Source organism: Nycticebus coucang, chromosome 7 (genome assembly GCF_027406575.1).
Source record: "Nycticebus coucang isolate mNycCou1 chromosome 7, mNycCou1.pri, whole genome shotgun sequence".
Classification (NCBI taxonomy): domain Eukaryota; kingdom Metazoa; phylum Chordata; class Mammalia; order Primates; family Lorisidae; genus Nycticebus; species Nycticebus coucang.
Genome location: NC_069786.1, coordinates 115,947,515 through 115,967,134, shown reverse-complemented (window position 1 = coordinate 115,967,134; position 19,620 = coordinate 115,947,515). Strand labels below are relative to the sequence as shown.

The following is a 19,620-nucleotide window of genomic DNA, read 5'->3' as shown; positions in this document are numbered from 1 at the left end:
GCCATCTAACTGTTGGCCCTGCTTCCCATCACCCACCACTCCCCACAGTCATCTGCAAGACCAGAATGAAGAGTGATCCTTTTAGAATGTAAGGTAGATCATACGACTCCTCTGTCCAAAATCCTTCAAAAGATGTTGACTCCATTCAAAATAAAACTCCAAGTCCTCACCAAGGTCTACATCTGGTCCCACTATGACCTTCCTGTCCTCATTTCCTCTATTTGCCCCCTTCTTTCCTCACTCCATGCAAATAGCTGCTCAGGCCTGCTAGTTGTGCTTCAACCTCAGGGCCTTGGAAGTGATCAATCTCTCTACCTAGGCTTTTCCCTCAAAGAGCTGAACTCTCATTCCCTCACCTCCTTCAAGTTTTGCTCAAATGTCATCTTCTAGTGAAGCCTACCCTCACCATCGAACTCAGCACTCCTCATGCCCCTTTCCTGCTCTTATTTTTCTCTAGAGCTTTTATCACCTTCCTACAGAGGTATGTTATTCACTTATAAAGTTCACTATCTCTCCTACTGGAATGGAAACTCTATGACAGATACTGTTTTAACTTCAGTGCCTAGCACAGTTATCTGGCACATGGAAAAGACCCAATAAATACCTAACTTAACTGAAATAATCTGGAGGCCAGGCACGGTGGCTCAGACCTATAATCCTAGCACTGTGGGAGGCTGAGGCGGGAGGTTTGCTTGTGGTCAGGCGTTTGAGACCAGACTGAGAAAGAGCAAGACCTCTACTAAAAATAGAAAAGTTAGCCAAGTGTTGTGGCAGGTGCCTGTCGTCCCAGCTACTAGGAGGCTGAGGCAGTAGGATCACTTGAACCCAGGAATCTGAGGTTGCTATGAGCTAGCCTGATGCCACAGCACTCTAGCCTGGGCAACAGAGTGAAACTCTGTCTCAAGAAATGAAGATGAGAACTAAACAAAATTCCTTATAAAAATAAGGGTGCCTTGCTTGTCCTTCATTTCTTTCTTTTTTTTTTTTTTGAGACAGAGTCTCACTTTGTTGCCTCAGGTAGAGTGCCATGACATCGTAGTTTACAGCAACCTCAGACTCTTGAGCTCAAGCGATTCTCTTGCCTCAGCCTCCCGAGTAGCTGGGACTACAGGTGCCTGCCATAAAACCTGGCTATTTTTAGAGACAGGGTCTCAATCTAGCTCAGGCTGGTCTTGAACTCGTGAGTTCAGGTGATCTGCCAGCCTTGGCCTCCCAGAGTGCTGGGATTACAGGTATGATCCACTGCACCCAGCCTGTTGTTCTTCATTTCTAAAACAATTGGAACTTAAAGGATAAGTGGAATTTAAAGGATAAATGGAGAAATCAGGGCCCTGTATGCTTGTCCTAAACCATCCAAGCCAAGTTTTAAGCTTGCCAAAGATTCCAGTTAGATTACAATTCTAATGGGTCTGCCTAACACCCCCTTTCTGGTAAATTGTACAACCTCCACAAATAGCTGCCCTTCTATTTTCTTTCTTTCTTTTTTTTTGTGTGTGTGCAGTTTTGAACTGCACAAAACCCACCACCCTTGAACCCACCATCCCCGGTATATGGGGTCAGTGCCCTACTCCTTGAGCCACAGGCACTGCCCAGCTGCCCTTCTAAAGCAGCTGAGATTCCCTAGACTTGAAACTCCACTAAATATTAAAACTAGTCACTAGGCCTGAGATCTCAAAGCAACCACATTTATTTATTTAATCCTACCCTTTCCTATTTCAGCTCCACTGGCCTTGGCTTAGAAGTAGGTGACCAGATATTGCTCATTTAACATGGAGAAACTGGAAGGCAGGAAAAGATATAAATAAGCCCCCAAACTGGGATCCTGTGTGAAGAAGACACCAGTCCTTCAGCCCTGCACAGAAGCTAAAAGAGGGGCTGAACTTCCCAACTCTTGCCCTGGGTGCTTCAAGTATGGTGAGGCACAATTTTTATTGAAAGAGTTTGCAAACAGAACTATAAAAAAACTAAAATAAAAAAGGTATGCTCCCCACTCCCACCCATGGATAGGAATGTTGGCTAAGGGCTGGAGAAACCCTCAATAACAGGGAATGATGGCATTTATTCCCATATCCTAGAGCTGAAAAAGGCTCTGTCTTCATCAATGTCCTGGGGGCAGCACTCCTAAAGCAAACACCTGCTGAGAGGATTAAAGGAGCTCCAGAAAGGAAGAAATATCTCAGGCAGAGGTTTTTCCTTAAGGGCTGGGAAGCAGGTTCCTGGGGTCAAAGGCACATTATTGGAGAAAAGATCTCTGGATCTAGAGAAGAAAGAAATCTTCTCTGGCACCAACAGTAATGAAGTTTACTGGTTGAAATCATCCTGAATCTGGGAGAAGGAGCTTTATACATAAATCTCTTCTAGTTTCTAGTTCTCAGTTGAGTTGGCAGTTTTATCTCTTTTTTTAGTCTCTTTAGCTCTCAGTTGAGTTCGTGGCTTCTATGATAGAATGGGGAAGTGTTGGCAATTGTAGAGCAATGAAGGTTAGAGACTGGACCCCAGGAATCTGGGATCACGTGCTGTGGGTTGGCCTCAGAAGGTGAATGAGTTTCCTGCAGTGCTTGGCAGAGGCAGGCCTGTGGCTGCTGTGTGGCAGTAACTGATTCTCCAGAGAAAGCAAGGCTAATTTCTCACTGGCATCCAGGGACACCAGCACCTGTAGGATAGAGAGCAGATGATAGAATAAGACATTAGGCTCAAACAAATAGTGATGCCTAGGGCAGGGGACTCTCATTTAAGCCTAGCAATTCCCACTCCAGAAAAAGGAAGAAAAATGAAATGGTCTCTTGGCGATACAAAATAGACTAAATAGAAGAGAAATCTTGGGAGACAGTAATCATCCCTTCAATTCAATTTGATCTACTTCCATTCTCTTTGATTATAGACCATAAAACCAAGGCACCAAAAGACTCATACTTGTCCCCAGGAAGAAGTGATTAGTGCAGCAATGATTGACAGTGATTTGGGGGAGAGGATGGTAAACAGAAAATTCTTGAAGCACTGCCCCTGAGTTTCCTATACATTTGTGTTTCTGGATATCTCGATTTGACTATCTCAGAGAAATGCTGTGAACTGTCTTCCCTGATCATCCTGGTTCACAAGCTCCCTGGGGTATACCTGATGGATGCAGGGCTCTCGTTGGAGGCTCCGGAGGGCAATGAGGGCAGCCTCCTTCACATTTGGCTGGGAGTCTCCACACGCAATCTCTAGGAGCCGCTGGGGTACTTGGCACTGTAAAAGCTCCTCACCTAACCCTTCAGGTCCTAAGTTGCCCAGAGCTGATGCAGCATTGCGCCGGATACCAGCCTGAGGATCTTCAAGCAGCTGGGTTATCCGAGGCACTGCAGCTGTGAGGGCAGGTCCCAGGGGACCAGCCTGGTAGGCTGCATTGCCCACAGCAAAGCTGGCACTGCGTCGCACAGCAGGGTCCTTATCGCCAAGCCCCTGCAGCAGAAGGTTGAACAGTCCAGACTGGCTCTGCAGTGCCCTACGCAGGGCCATGTTATGTTGGAGCAAGTGTCCCAGAAGCCCATAAGTGCGGGCCCGCACGGAATTCTCTGGGTGGCCCAGGAGGCTGCGTAGGGGATGATAGGATTCATCAGAGCCAGCCAGTAGCTCCCGGATAAAGGACAAGTAGCTGGGAGACAGTACTCGGGCTATATGGGCCAGCAGGGAGAGAAGGTCAGAGGTCAGCATCGGCTGGTCACTTAGGAGAGCAACTGAGAGGAAAGAGATGATAGCTCTAGGGGAGGCAACCACTGTGTTGACAAACTGCTTGAGAGAGGTGGGATCCATGAGGGCCAGGCGGGCAAGGAGGCTGATGGGCAGCTCAACTTGTGACAGCGGAAGATGGTAGCAGCAGACCTGGGAGAAAAGTGGGGTGGGCAGGTAAAAGGAGTCAGGGGAAGGGAAAGAACATTACAGCTAGGTAGAAGGAGCCCAAAAGCTGGGAGACAGAAACACCAAGCTATGGTGAGAAATGCCACAGAGAGCTGGAAATCCTGCCCACAGCACTCCACATGAGACACAATGTGGAACCTGAGACAGCAGATCCTTTCCGAGATCATTCCTTGCTCTGCAAGGACTCAGTCTCTCTGCCTTCGAAGACCTAGTATGTAATGTCAAGAATTGCCAGAGATGTGATTCCCAGCCAAGGAACAGAGCCTCTAGTGTGTAGACTAGGATGTTCTGCCCACTGAGCTCTAAAAGAACCAGAGAAATGGATAGAGAGGAGGCACCAACTCAGCTCCAAAAACATGCCTCTGTTCAGGCCTATGTACTGTCTCCACTCCAACTCTGGTCAAGCTGGATGCTAGAGGGGGCCTGGAGCTCTTGGGAAGGGAATTACAGGACACAGTATTAGCTATCTTTCTTTTGCACCTCCCAGCTTCATGTCTGGTAGCTTCCCAAGTACCTGCAGCAGGTGGACTGTGACTTCTGAGTCCCTGAGGTCAGCCACGATACCCACAAGGAAGTCAGCATCAATATCCAGGGCAAAGGGGAAGCAAAGGAGCTGGCAGACAGACAGCACCACGACAGGGAGAAACTCAGAACCGTGAGGTCTGAGAAGGAGAATGTAAAAGAATAGACAAATGGTCTTGCTCACTTACCCTTTATAATTCTTCCCTCCCTTTTATCAAACTCCCTTCTCCACTCTCTTTTTTTTGAGACAGAGTATTACTTTGTTGCCCTTGGTAGAGTGCTGTGGCGTCACAGCTCACAGCAACCTCCAGCTCCTGGGCTTAGGCAATTCTCTTGCCTCAGCCTCCCAAGTAGCAGAGACTACAGGCGCCCACCACAACACCCGGCTATTTTGTTGTTGTTGTTGCAGTTTGGCTGGGCCTGGGTTTGAACCCACCACCCTCGGTATAGGGGGCCGGCGCTCTACTCACTGAGCCACAGGTGCCGCCCACCCTTCTCCACTCTCAGTGACTCCTTAAGTTTCCAGCCTTATCCTTATCCCATTTCTTGCCTCATAGCTCAAACTATCAGTGATTTCTCCTGCCTTCTCATTACCTCCCTCCTCATTGTCAACACTCCTTCCTCTAGCCCAAACTCACGCCTGGTTAAGTTGATGGAGGAAACAAGGGCAAAGCAGATGCTTCAGGATGGACATGAGGATATTTCCACGCTGGGACAGGTAGCTTAGGCACAACTGGGGCTCCTGGGTGAAGGTGGCCATGGCCAGGCTCAGCAGGGCTGCCACACCTGAAATCATCAAGAATGGAGACCCAGCGGGGCAGGCAAGAGGCCCAGATGTCCTTGCTTCATCATAGCCTCTACCCTATCCTTAAAACAGCTCCATTGCAGACTCTCCCATCCTCTCCTCAGGCAGAAGAAATCTCTCTGGGTTAACCCAGTTCTAGGCTATCTCTTCTTGAAGAGGGGTCAACACACTCCCACAAAGTAGGCCATGTTGATCTGATAGAAAGGTACCTTGGGGTGAGATCAGTGTCCAGTCTGGCTCTGGGCTTGGTGGACTGGAAAGTGATAGTTCCTCTTCCTGTGCAGATACCTCCTTGGGTAGCCTCAGGGTCATGAAGAAGCGGTGCCACAGAATGGTCCACATTTCTGAGTTAGCCACATGCCTAATCAGGTTAGCCTTCTCTTGCTGGAAACAGAAGTGAAAGGGTGGATGGGGAGGTAGAAGTCGTAAGTTCAAATGCCTTTATTCATTCTTGTCCCTGATCTACAAGGAAGAAAGTTCTAGAAATAATCCCTTCTGTTTTCCCACTTTATATTTACCCGTTTCCTTACTTCTCTTTCTTGTCATACATTAACCCCCCGACTTCCCAACACAAATGTATACTTACTGAAAACCAGGGATTTCTCCCCACTGAATCCCAAAGGATACAGCTGGTTTCTTACAAAGGACCCATGTTGAGGGCAGGTGGGGCAATTCTTTTTTTTTTTTTTTTTTGTGAGACAAAGTCTCACTTTGTCACCCTTGGTAGAGTTCATGGCATCATAGCTCACAGCAACCTCAAACTCTTGGGCTCAAGTAATCCTCTTGCCTCAGCCTCCCAAGTAATTGGGACTACAGATGCCCATGGGTGGGGTAATTCTAAGGTTATCATAGGCACAGTAGTTTGAGAGGAGAGGCAAGCATAGGTTGCTTCTTCATTCCTATGGTCTGGTGGCTCCCCTACAATTCCCAGTTGCTTTCTCCATACATCTTGTCCATCCCAGGATGCCCCTGTACCTGTGTGAGGAGCTGTAGCAGAAGGATAAGGAGGCCATCATAGAATCCACAGCTACTTGGTGGAGTCAGCCGGACCTGTCCAAGAGAGGCAAGTAGAATGCAGATCTCTGAGAGAGATGGGGTGGCCTCTAGAATAAGGTAGTGTGGTGCCATGGAGGGAAAGATTTGAGAGTCAACTGGAAGGCAAAATATATGGGATCTGCAGGAAGCATTTGGATGGGGGAATAATGACTCTGAGGGTTCTGATGTGGCACTAATATCCATTCAGAAGCCTATCACTAATGAAATCATCTTTCTTATGGTTAATTTATTCTAGAAAAAGATGAAAATTATTACATTTGGTGTGTCTATCTTTCAAATGCATTGTGGGATAACTTATGTGAAAAGTGCTTCATAAAACTATAAAGAATTCTACACATTTAACAAATGACAATAATTTGATCATGAAAGCTACATTCATTTTTACAAAATGAGAGAAATGTGAATTCCAAAGGGTCTAAAAAGGAAAGAGGGAAAAGATCTGGAAACAGAAAGCAGAAAGGAGGCTACATAATGGATTAAGTTCCTGAAGAAGTCACAGGATATCAGCCATTTTTTCCATCTCAGTTAAAGAGAACAAGCAAAGTGGAAACTTCAGTTGAGGCAAAGAAACTACCCATTAGGAAGGACTTTGACAACAAAAGCATGAGCTTCTGGAGAAGAGAACTAAAGTAGACAAGGACACCTTAATCCTCAGAAAACTCAAGTTTGTCTCCCTTCCCCTTTCCTTTCCTTCCTCCCTCTCCAGAAGTCAGAAGCCCTGACCAGTCTAGGTTCAAGAGGCCTGTTATCTGGGATGGAAGGGTAAGAAAGGAAGGACTTCGGGTTTTCCATTCCTCAGTTTACTCTGGGCTTCCTAACATTTCCCTGTCTTTTCCCTCAGAATGCATCCTAGTATTTGACTCAGAGAAAACACGTCTGTGCCTTTCCTGGGAGGCCTCACCTCTGCAGGGGCAGACAAGGCATGTGCAACTGCAGCAATCCATTCCATGGGCTGGAGGTCAAAGGTCACTCCTTGCTGACCAAGCTGTCCCAACAGACAGGCTGCTGCACTCTGAAAGAAATAGGGAAGGAATGTCCAAATCTGAATGGTATTCAGGACAGGCAGAGAGAGGATTTGTCCTTGTCTAAAAGAATGCCTCCAGAAAGAGCTGCAAATGATACATTGACTCCTCTGTTCCCCAGAAGAGTTGAATAATAGGGTCAAAAGGGGAGAAAAATGAAGGTTGACAACTTACCACAAGAGAGACGATGTGTGAATGGGTAAAGAGAGTGGCAACTTCATTGCCTAGCTTCTCCACTCTGGAATAAGGAGATATATCAAAGGATGCAGCAGTATTAAAGGAGGTTGTATGTGGCCTTCCCTTTCCCTTAGATGGTGCCCTTTACCTAAGCTGTATGTCCACATACAAGGCAAAAAGTTGATGGGAATCTAGGTCTATTCTTTGTAGAGAAACCACTCTCTCTGTCCCAATTGCTCCTAAGAATAGGCTTTAGGGTGCTATCCCCCATATTCTATTTCAGGATTAGCTATGCAGGTAGAAGATTTTGGTAGCGAGTCTACTTTATGACTCACCCAGGAGGTAGATCTTGGAGCCGAAAGACAAGAAGGGAGAGGAGGTAGAGTGTCACTTCAGTAGATTCTTCCCAATCCACTACTTTTACCTACAAAGAAAACCTAAGATATCAGAACAACCTTTAATTGAGATGGTTGAGCAACTATGAGACACATACCTGTGTTGGTGGCCTACCTTGCCCTGGATTAGCATCAACAGTGACTCCAAGACCAGGGGCTCTTGCCCTAGAAGACAGCACAGACGCTCACTGACATGGCAGCAGGAATAAAGAACCTAAGGGATTGGGAAGGAGTCTATCAGTGAGGTGGAACAGCCTCTCAACAGATTAGGTGTCCACGCTTGGGAGTGTTAGAGAACGTCTGCCTCTTGCTGTAAGATAATGAGATAGGAACACTACTCAACTCGGATGAGAGTGGGGTCACCTCAGGTAAATAGATTCAAAAAAGGAGAAAGGAGTCCTACAGGGAGGTCTCTTGATCAGGCTCTCTCACCTGACTTGGTCTCCCCTCTCTTGGTCTCATCTCACTCAGTCCCTCTGTCTGACTCTCTTTCTTTTCTCTGACCTAGTAGTTAAAAAGAAATCTTAGGCGTCAAGAGTTAGGAGAAGGAAGTACCTTGAGAAGGTGTAGGCACAAGATAGGATGCCGCAGGCCAGAGATAAGGGATGGCCTCAGATGGCTGCTGTCTTCAGTCAGCTGATTCGCCAAGTGCCAGCAGACCTACAAAGACATACCTGACACTCAGTTCCATCCCATTACAATCCTATGCCTCATATATCTCCAATTGACCAGGAGATATATGGTCACTCCCTCGTTAGTGGCTCGTCCCAAGTTCACCAGAAACCTCAGACCCCATCTAACCCCATTTTCATGCCCAATGGAGAACCAAAACTCATGGCCTAGTTTGGCCCCAGTATAGGCAGGTAGAGAGGAAAGTGTTACTGGCCAACAAGGAGCAAGAAAGCTGAGTCCTGAGGGCTTGAGAATGCATCACTGGTAGCTTCTTTTTTTTTTTTTTTTTTTTTTGTAGAGACAGAGTTTCACTTTATTGCCCTCGGTAGAGTGCCGTGGTGTCACACAGCTCACAGCAACCTCCAACTCCTGGGCTTAGGCGATTCTCCTGCCTCAGCCTCCCAAGTAGCTGGGACTACAGGCGCCCGCCACAACGCCCAGCTATTTTTTTGTTGCAGTTTGGCCAGGGCTGGGTTTGAACCCGCCACCCTCGGCATATGGGGCCGGCGCCCTGCTCACTGAGCCACAGACGCCGCCCTACTGGTAGCTTCTTATCAGCTGCCCTCCTACCTGGGAAGTTTATCACTGAGCGCTCTCCCTCCCTAGCTGGCCAGAGGCTCTGGGATTCTGGCTACATCATGTTATACAAGTGGCCGAGACCCATGGTGTATTTCTGGAGATACTGAATAAGAAGAGGCATAAAAGCATGCTTTTCTTCTGAGAAACTGGGCTACCAGGCTCCCCAACTCCTCTGCCAATAGGGATGAGAGGAATAAGCAATTGAGGCTCAGACCTGCTCCTTGGCCTCCCAGCAGCCAGGCAGTCCCACAGGAGCAATGCATATGGCTGCCAGGGCAGAGGAAATGGCTCCAGATAAATCCTCACTCTGTTCCCGCAGTGGCTGGCTTACTTGTGGGGCTCCTGTGGAGAAAGGCAAGGAACGCAAGGTGAGGTCTAATTGTTTCTCTCAGATCCCCATTCATTATTTCAGTTTCTAGTTATTTACTGAGCACCTACTAAATGCACTATTCTAGGTAATGGCAATAGAGCAGAGCGAGGCCAGACGCAGTGGCTCATGTCTGTAATCTCAGCACTCTGGGAGGCCAAGGCAGGTAGATTGCCTGAGCTCATGAGTTTGAAACCAGCCTGAGCAAGAGCAAAACCCTGTCTCTAAAAAAATAGCTAGGCCTTGTGATGGGTGCCTGTAATCCCAGCTACTTGGGAGGCTGAGACAAGAGAATCATTTGCACCCAAGAGTCGGAGGTTGCTGTGAGCTATGACACCATAGCACTCTATTGAGGGTGTGACAAAGTGAGACTCTGTCGCAAAAAAAAAAAAAAAAAAGCAGAGTATGACCTATACAACAAGTAAATCAAGAGAACTTCCCATGCCCATTCTAGTTACCTGGGGGTGTGTGGAAAGGGAGTTGTGGAACTGTCAAGCCATGAAGGAGCCCATCCAACACAACCCGCTGTGTAGTCAGAAGGCTGGAGTAAAAGGCTTTGGAGATGGCCTGGCTGTTCCCATCCATAGCTTCACACAGGACAGTAAAACACTAAAGGAAACAAATACAGAAGTGGCATCAGGCCATGAGAAAATTGACAGGGCTCAGTGTAAAAACCAAGAATACTCTGGGAACCCAAGTAAAGGGGATAAAAACCCGGACAAAAGCTAATTCTAAGCATTCCTTGAACAGAAAATACACAATAACTGCCTTTATTCATGCTTCAAAAATAAAAATTTTTCTTTTTTGAGACAGTCTCAGTATGTCACCCTCAATAGAGTGCCGTGCTGTCACAACTCACAGCAACCTCAAACTCTTGGGCTTAAACGATTCTCTTGCCTCAGCCTCCCAGGTGGCTGGGACTATAGGCACCCACCACAATGCCCAGCTATATTTTGTTGCAGTTGTCATTGTTGTTTAACTGGCCCGGGCCAGGTTCAAACCTGCCACCCTCGGTGCATGTGGCTGGCGCCATAACCACTGTGCCACAGGTGCCAAGCCAAAGATAAGAAGTTTATTTTATTTATTGATTTATTTATTTTTGCAGTTTTGGCGGGGGCCGGGCTTGAACCCGCCACCCCTGTATGTGGGGCCGGCGCCCTACTCCTTGAGCCACAGGCGCCACCCAGGATAAGAATTTTAAATGTAAATTCTATTCTCTGATCAACTGCTCCCTAGACGAGGTTTTTCAAAGTGTTATCTGTGTAAGTTCCCAGGGTCCCTCTCAGCCCAGTCTTACTGATTCAGAATTTCAGAAGGTAAGAGTAATTATTCCAAACACTTCATGCTACTCATTACACAATGAGATAAGAAATGCTTGCCAATAACATGAGTCACTGCTGGCTGAAATTTAGGTGAGATATTAAAAGCTTCCTGACTTGAAAGCTTTTCAGATTAGGAAATTTTGTTTGTTTGTTTTTGCAGTTTTTGGCCAGGGCTGGGTTTGAACCTGCTACCTTTGGCATATGGGGCCAGTGCCCTACTCCTTTGAGCCACAGGCGCTGCCCAGATTAGGAAATTTTGAATAGACTCCTAGCTGAAGACAAGAATGTAGATCTGTGTTCCCAATTATCCTTTTCAAATGACCAGGCAATTGTTTACATCCTTGCACATATATCTTTCTCTCTAATTATTTCTTTTGAGATCAAAAGAAAGTCAGCTATTTAATAAGAGAATCTTCCATTCTCTTATTCTTCACCTCTAGGGAGTAAGGACAAGAACTGCATAGTGGGCGGCGCCTGTGGCTCAAGGAGTAGGGCGCCGGTCCCATATGCCGGAGGTGGCGGGTTCAAACACAGCCCCGGCCAAAAATCACAAAAAAAAAACAAACAAAAAAAAAAAGAACTGCATAGTTTACTAGTCCTTGGGACAAACAGGATTGAGAAATACTAAACAATTTATAACTCTCTTTAAGGAGAAATACTTTTATCTGTGGTGCCCTGAAATATGCCAAATTGCTTAGTGCCTCTGAGCCTTTATACATATTGCTCTTTCTGTCTAGAATGTCCTCCCTATTCTCCTACCTTATCCACCTGACAACTATGCATTCTTCAAATCCTAGTAGATCTGATTGCCTTCTTCACAATTTCTTCTGACTCTCCAAATATTGTCAACTGCATCTTCTTCAGTGGTGCTCTGTATTTTATGCAAACTTCTTTTTTTTTTGTAGAGACAGAGTCTCACTTTATGGCCCTCGGTAGAGTGCCGTGGCCTCACACAGCTCACAGCAACCTCCAACTCCTGAGCTTAAGCGATTCTCTTGCCTCAGCCTCCCGAGTAGCTGGGACTACAGGCGCCCGCCACAACGCCCGGCTATTTTTTGGTTGCAGTTTGGCCAGGGCTGGGTTTGAACCCGCCACCCTCGGCATATGGGGCCAGCACCCTATCGACTGAGCCACAGGCGCCTTATGCAAACTTCTAATATAATTTTCCCCATTGTCCTTAATCACTTTTCCTGTCCCCTACTAGATTATCTCTAGTCCTTTGAAGACAGGGACTTTCTCTTCCTCACATGGCATATGGCATATAGTGGGAAGTTTATTGTATTACTTTGATCTGACCCTATATAGTATTAAGAAAGGGGATAGGAAAAACATGGAGAACAACAGAAGAGACAGCAATCTGGAAGTGGAAGCAGATTACCATAAGGCTGTCCTTCCGCAAAGTCTGCTCACAGTTATCTGGTTGGGCCAGTAATTTCCCCAAGATGTCCAGAAAGAGGTTGGCAGCCTCCTGAAATACCTGTAGGCTGGGAAAAAAAATGAACCCATGGTTTCTTCCCATCTCTCTACTAAAAGCCCAAATACAGTAAATTCTCTTATGTTGTTAAGAGAATTTATGCAAAGGGACACATGAGAATGCTCCTCCCTTCCCCCCTGCTAAGTGTATGCATGCACGCGCGCGCGCACACACACACACACACACACACACACACACACACACACAATCTCAATGCTTACATCCTTCAAGCCCCTTCTTTGTCATTTACTCCAGGTTATTCACATCTTGACCTTTCCATTTAGGATCATGGTGACTGCTAACTCTTAGAACCTGAAAGTCCTGTGCAAAGCTGCAGATATCTTAGGATCTTTAAGAAGACCAACTGGGCTCTGAGGGGCTACTCAGTTAAGCCCTAACTCTCCTACAAATCACAGCTTCTTGTCACTTGACCTTTTCCTAGTGGGGAGCAGAAAAAATGGGGTACAAACTGAAGCCAAATAACCAATGGTGCAAAAGTGCCTCTTATCCCACCTGTCACTTGTCTGGCTCCTCTCCAGATTGAAGGTGCAAGCAAAGTAGGCCTGAATCACAGCCATCAGGTCCCGTAAGAAGGTCCCATACCAAGATTGCTGCCAAGGAAAAGGAGAGAGAAAGAAAGGGCAATGTGGAGCAGCGCTTGTGGCTCAGTGGAGAGGGCGCCGGCCCCATATACCAAGGGTGGCGGGTTCAAACCTGGCCCCGGCCAAACTACAACAAAAAATAGCCGGGCATTGTGGCAGGTGCCTGTAGTCCCAGCTACTCAGGAGGCTGAGGCAAGAGAATCACCTAAGCTGAGGAGTTGGAGGTTGCTGTGAGCTGTGTGACGCCACGGCACTCTACCGAGGGCGATAAAGTGAGACTCTGTCTCTACAAAAAAAAAGAGAGGGCAATGTGGAGGATGGAGACAAAGAATAGAAAAAGCAGTAAAGGCCGGAAACAGTGGCTCATGCCTGTAATCCTGGAAGGCTGAGGCTGGTGGACTGCTTGAGCTCAGAGGTTCAAGACCAGCCTGAGCAAAAGTGAGACCCCATCTCTACTAAAAATAGAAAAACTAGCCAGACCTTGTGGCAGGCACCTGTAGTCCCAGCTACTTGGGAGACTCAAGTGAGAGAATTACGTGAGCCCAAGAGTTTGAGATTGCTGTAAGCTATACCACCATGGCATTCTACCTAGGGTGAAAGAGTGAGATTCTTTGTCTCAAAAAAAAAAAAAAAAAATCAAGCTTGGCACCTGTAACTCAGCAGTTAGGGCACCAGCCACATACACCAGGGCTGGCGGGTTCAAACCCAGAGCCTGGGCCTGCTAAACAAGGACAACTATAATAAAAAAAAAAAAAAAAAAGCCGGGCATTATGGTGGGTGCCCATAGTCCCAACTACTTGGGAAGCTGAGGGAAAAGTATTGCTTAAGCCCAAAACTTTGAGGTTGCTGTGAGCTGTGAAGTCACGGCACTCTACCAAGGGCGACATAGTGAGACTCTGTCTCAAAAAAAAAAAAAAATCACCCAAGATTAATACTCATCAGCTTTTCAACTCCCTATTAAACATTAACTCTGATCCCAAAAGCGTTCTCCATCCTCTCAGCCCAGCTGCAGCAGGACACATCATGGAGAAGTAGAAGTTTGGCACCAAACACAGTCTCATTTAGAGTGGGCATATGATCTCTACTTTATCATATTCCCCACTCCTTGAATAATCACAATCACAGCCTACTCCATTAACTGACATTATCTGCTTGGCCCAAAGACACTAGAGTTTGCAGTTGATAAGGTCTACCAACTAGAAAAAGGAAGAAAGAAAGTAGAAGTTGGGCCAAGCCAAATAGACATGGCAGTCTGAAAGAGAAAAACAAGAAAAAAAAACTTCTGACAGTCTACAGAGGCTGCTGGCATGATGCTTACCTGCTGGAAACTGTTGTTCTCCTGACTGTGCCTGAGTAGATTGATCAGCAACCCAGGAAGCCCTGCCTCCCGGCAGAAGGAATACAAGGGAACAGAGTCACTGCAACTGCACAGAAGACTGCTCAGAACCCGGAAAGCAGGAAGGATGTGGGAAGCACCCTCCAGGATGCCTTTCAGGATCTGGATGACACAAAGGACACAAAGGAAAAAGGCAACCATTGATATTATCAGAAGTAAAAGGATAGCCACAGATACCAAATATTCACAAGGAGCTGGCAAAACAGACCAAACGTTTGCAATCCTTTCTTTGGGAGTATAAAACCCAGAGAAGGAGAGCAGGAAAATAGGGGAACTGTACCAGGGGAGACTATAGATCAGCGGTTCTCAACTGTATTAAAGGGTCACGGCATTAGGAACGTTGAGAACCACTGCTATCGATGGTCAGATTACCTGGTACAGAACACCACTAACCAAGGGGCAGGGAACCTCCCCACAGAAGCTCTCTGTCAGACCCAGTGCCATTCCTATTTGCTCTCTCCCTTCTCCAGCCCTTCACCTTCAAAACAAAACATATACACATGCTTGTAAAAAGTAAAAGCAATGGAGACAAAACAATGTTGTTCAACTCTAGAGAGATTCAACTCTAGATCAGGTGCGGACAAACTATGGCCCATAGGCCAAATCCAGCCCAACACTTATTTGTATATAGCCTGCAAGCTAAGGACAGTCTTATGTTTTCATATGGTTTTTCTTCAAAAGCAAAATGACATTTATATCACATATTTTACAGTATGCCATTTACTGTTCTAAATCTTGGCATTTATTTGCTCACCTAATCTCTACAGTAGCACTGTCAAGTAAATAGGATTACTCATTTATAGGTAAGGAAACAAAAATTTCAAGACAGGTAAAGTACTCAAAGATCACACAGCTAATGAGTGACTCAGCTAGAATTTCAATTCTGAGAATCATATCCCTGAAACAGCTTTCAATCCACTCCCCACATTAAAAGTTATCCAACACTAAAAGGATAATGAGTTAGTGCCAAAAGACAAGGGCAAGGTACCAAGGCAATTCAATGAGGGAAGGAGGGTTTTTTCTCAACACCTGGTACTAGGGCAACTGTACATCCATATGCAAAAAGATGAATGTAGATTCTTACCTCACATTATATTAAAAAATCAACTCAAAATGCACCAGAGACCTAACCATAAGAGCTAAAGCTAAAAAACTTTCAGAGAAAAAACATAGAAAATCCTCAACACCTTAGGTTTGGAAACATTCCTTATATACAACACCAAAAGAATAATCCACAAAGGGGAAAAGTGGTTACTGGACTTCAACAAAATTCAAAACTTTGTATTTTAAAAGACACTCTTATGAGAATGGAAAGACAAACCATGGACTGGAAGAAAATATTTGCAAATCACCTATATGATAAACGTCTTGAATTGAGAATGAATATACAAAGAACTCTTCAAACTCTGTAAGACAAACCCAATTTTAAAAATGGGCAAAAGAGGGCGGTGCCTGTGGCTCAGTAGGTAGGGCGCCGGCCCCATATACCGAGGGTGGGGAGTTCAAGCACGGCCCCAGCCAAGCTGCAAAAGAAAAATATCCAGACGTTGTGGCGGGCACCTGTAGTCCCAGCTACTCGGGAGGCTGAGGCAAGAGAATCACCTAAGCCCAGGAGTTGGAGGTTGCTGTGAGCTGTGTGATGCCACAGCACTCTACAGAGGACAATAAAGTGAGACTCTGTCTCTGCAAAAAAAGAAAAAAAAAAAAATAGGCAAAAGATTTAAGTAGATATTTCACCAAAGATATACGAATGGCAGGCAGCGCCTGTGGCTCCGTCGGTAAGGCGCTGGCCCCATATACCGAGGGTGGCGGGTTCAAACCCGACCCCGGCCAAAACTGCAACCAAAAAATAGCCGGGCATTGTGGCGGGCGCCTGTAGTTCCAGCTACTCGGGAAGCTGAGGCAAGAGAATCGCTTAAGCCCAGGAGTTGGAGATTGCTGTGGGCTGTGTGAGGCCACGGCACTCTACCGAGGGCCATAAAGTAAGACTCTGTCTCTACAAAAAAAAAAAAAAAAAGATATACAAATGGCTAATAAATACATTAAAAGATGCTCAACATTTATCATTAGTGGAAAACAAATTAAAACAATGATAAGACACTATCTTATACTTTCTAGAATAGCTATAACAAAAAAGCCAGATAATAATAAATGTTGACAAGGATGTGAAGAAACAGGGACCCTCAGATGTTGCTAGCAGGAATGTAAATGGTGCAGCCACTTTGGAAAATAGTTCAACAGTTTCTTAAAATGTTAACTACAAATTTACCAGATAACCCAAAACTTCCATTCCTAGGTATCTACCCAAGAGAAATGAAAACACATGTCCGGGTGGCGCCTGTGGCTCAAGGAGGTGGCAGGTTCAAACCTAGCCCCCTCCAAAAACCAAAAAAAAAAAGAAAACACATATCCATACATAGACTTGCTTATGAATATTAACACCAGCATTATTCATAAAAGTCTAAAAGTAGAAACAACTAACATCTATCAACTGGTGAGTAGATAAACAAAATGTGATATATCATATCACATACAATACATACTAATCAGCAATAAAAAGGAATGAAATACTGATACATGTTACATCATGAAAAAACATCAAAGACATCATGCTAAGTGAAAGATGCCAGACATAAATGACCATATATTGTACAATTCCAATTATATGAAATGTCCAGAAAAGGCAAATCTATGAAACGGAGTAGATTAGTGGTTACCTACAACTGAGAATGACAGCTGACTACAAATGGGTATGAGGGATCTTACTGGGGTAAAAAATTTTTCTAAACTGTACTATGGTGACAGTTTCACAACTTGGCAAACTTTCTAAAACTCATGACTTTACATCAAAAATGAATAACTTTTATGGTATATAAGCTATGCCTCAACAAAGTTATTTAAAAAAAGAAAAGTTAAGGGCGGCGCCCATAGCTCAGTGGGTAGGGCGCCGGCTACATACACTGAGGCTGATGGGTTCAAATCTGGCCCTGGCCTACTAAACAATGACAACTGCAACAACAACAACAAAAGTTGCCCGGCATTGTGGAGGGCACCTGTAGTCCCAGCTACTTGGGAGGGCTGAGGCAAGAGAATTACTTAAACCCATGAGTTGGAGGTTGCCGTGAGCTGTGAAGCCACGGCACTCTGCCGAGGGCAACATAGTGAGACTCTGTCTCAAAATAAATAAATAAATAAATAAATAAATAAATAATTTTTGTTGTTGTTGTTGTAGTTTGGCTGGGGCCGGGTTTGAACTCACCACCCTCGGTATATGGGGCTGGCACCCTACTCACTGAGCCACAGGCACCACCCCCAATAAATAATTTTTTAAAAAGAGAGTGAAAGTGACAAAAGCAATACAGTTTGGTGAGTTCCCAGAGCACTGTGTTTCAGAGAAGCAAAGAAGGGCTTTGGTGAAGGGAACACTAACTTTGAATGCTAATTGAACATAATATTATCCCTACCCCAAAGGTGATCTTAACTCTTCTTACTAGTATACCCGTAGTACAAATATTGTATACTCAATTGTTATATTTACATTTTTAATTTCACCATAAAAATTTCATGGAAATATGTTTTCCCTCATTATATAAGTACTTACATAATATCCTTCATTTTTGCCTCTTGGCCCATAATGCCAAAAATATTTACCATCAGAAAAAGTTTGTTTGATCACATTAATGTACACAGCTATGATTTAATAAAAAAAAAAAAAAAAAAGTTTGTTAACCCCTGTTAACAAACTTAGATATTTTTCCCTTCTCAAGTTTCAGAGGAAGAAACCTGAGGTCTGCTCTTTCTGTGTTACTAAAGGTTAGTGAACTTCCTCAAACTAAGAAAGAATAGAGAAGAACCTTTATGTCAATGTATTTTAATGCTTGATTTATGGAAATAGTCTCATATTTCAACCACACATCCTCTTGCCCATTACCTGCCCTCCAGACTCATGCAGCTGACTCTGTATGTGCTGGCAGAAATCAGGATTACACAGCAGAGTGAGAGGGGCCTTCAGTTGAATGGGCAGAGGCTCAGTGGTCTCCAACAGATGCTGCCACTCATCATCACTGTCTGGCTCCTGAGGCAGAGGGGGGATGAAAGGGGCCATAAGAAGCACGTAAATCTAAGGGTAGTAGCTCCCAACCTGGGGTTACAAACTCTGAGGAATCATGAAATAACTGCAGGAAGCCACTGACTCCCTTAGCACAGATGTTATTTACTCAGGCACCAGTTTAAAAAAGTCTATCTGGCAGAATGTGAGGGACCTTGAGAAGTCTCTTGGAAAACACTGGCACATGTGCAGAAAGAGATAGCTAAAAAGATGTCCATTGTAGCATGGTTTTTTTTTTGTTTTTTTTTGTTTTTTGGCTGGGGCTGAGTTTGAACCCACCACCTCCAGCACATGGGACTGGCACCCTACTCCCTGTGCCGCCCTGTAGCATGGTTTATAATAATTTTAAGAGGGAAATATCATAAAGTCAGTCACTGGGGGAAGAAAAAACTATGGTACATCCTTATTAGGAAATACTATGAGGTTATCAAAAAGACTGTGGTATTGAGGACTACCATATTTATGTATGGTATGTATAACCTGAATCTGATTATGAGAAAATATCAATTCGAGGAACATACTACAAAATAACTGACTATGTACCTCAAAGCTGTCAGTCACAGAAGACAAAGAAAGACTAGGAACTGTCCTAGATCAAATGAGAGTAATGAGGTATAACAGCTAAATGCAATGTGTGATACTGGATTGAATTGTGGACTAGGAAAGAAAAAAAAATTTATATAAAGGACATTACTAGAGCAATTGACAAAATTTTTATGTAGGCTATAGATTAATTAAGCCATTACTATCATAACTGTATTACATCAATATTAAATTTAAGGCTGGATACAGTGGCTCACAACTATAATCTTAGCACTCTGGGAGTCCGAGGCAGGTGGATTGCCTGAGCTCATGAGTTCTAGACTAACCTGAGCCAGTGAGGCTAAAAATAGCTGGGCATTGTGGCGGGTGCCTATAATGACTCTGGACTATAATATAGTCCCAGCTACTTGGGAAGCTGAAACAAAAGAATACTTAAACCCAAGAGTTTGAGGTTGCCGTGTGCTAAGATGCCACAGCACTCTACCATGGGTGACAAAGTGGGGCTCTGTCTCAACAAAAAAAAAAAAAAAAGACTTTTATAATTGTACTGTGGTAGTGCAAGTAACAACCTTGTTCTTAGGAAATACACACTAAAGCATTTAAGGACAAAGAAGTATGTCTAAACTTATCCTAAATGATTCAGAAAGAAGACATGTCCATATATAAAAAGAAAGAATTATAAG

The 19,620-nt window shown here is 44.8% G+C and overlaps 1 protein-coding gene across 4 annotated transcripts in view; it reads right to left on the bottom strand.

Moving 5' to 3' along the window:
- Positions 1-1,823: 1,823 nt before the first annotated feature.
- STK36 (serine/threonine kinase 36) overlaps positions 1,824-19,620 on the bottom strand; it is a 29,270-nt gene continuing 11,473 nt past the window's right edge. For 2 of the 4 annotated variants that reach the window (XM_053597966.1, XM_053597967.1), the window contains exons 11-27: positions 18,218-18,361; positions 14,209-14,388; positions 12,802-12,899; positions 12,193-12,298; positions 9,951-10,101; positions 9,340-9,467; positions 8,430-8,534; positions 7,990-8,088; positions 7,815-7,903; positions 7,477-7,540; positions 7,182-7,292; positions 6,200-6,274; positions 5,434-5,608; positions 5,058-5,205; positions 4,412-4,559; positions 3,115-3,861; positions 1,824-2,653 (exon numbers count right to left, since the gene is read on the bottom strand). In XM_053597966.1, coding sequence (XP_053453941.1) covers positions 2,510-2,653; positions 3,115-3,861; positions 4,412-4,559; positions 5,058-5,205; positions 5,434-5,608; positions 6,200-6,274; positions 7,182-7,292; positions 7,477-7,540; positions 7,815-7,903; positions 7,990-8,088; positions 8,430-8,534; positions 9,340-9,467; positions 9,951-10,101; positions 12,193-12,298; positions 12,802-12,899; positions 14,209-14,388; positions 18,218-18,361 — 2,712 coding nt within the window. In that variant the 3' untranslated portion in view covers positions 1,824-2,509. Of the gene's footprint in view, positions 2,654-3,114; positions 3,862-4,411; positions 4,560-5,057; positions 5,206-5,433; positions 5,609-6,199; positions 6,275-7,181; positions 7,293-7,476; positions 7,541-7,814; positions 7,904-7,989; positions 8,089-8,429; positions 8,535-9,339; positions 9,468-9,950; positions 10,102-12,192; positions 12,299-12,801; positions 12,900-14,208; positions 14,389-18,217; positions 18,362-19,620 lie in introns of those variants that run through there. The other 2 variants (XM_053597968.1, XM_053597969.1) reach the window with 2 other exon arrangements.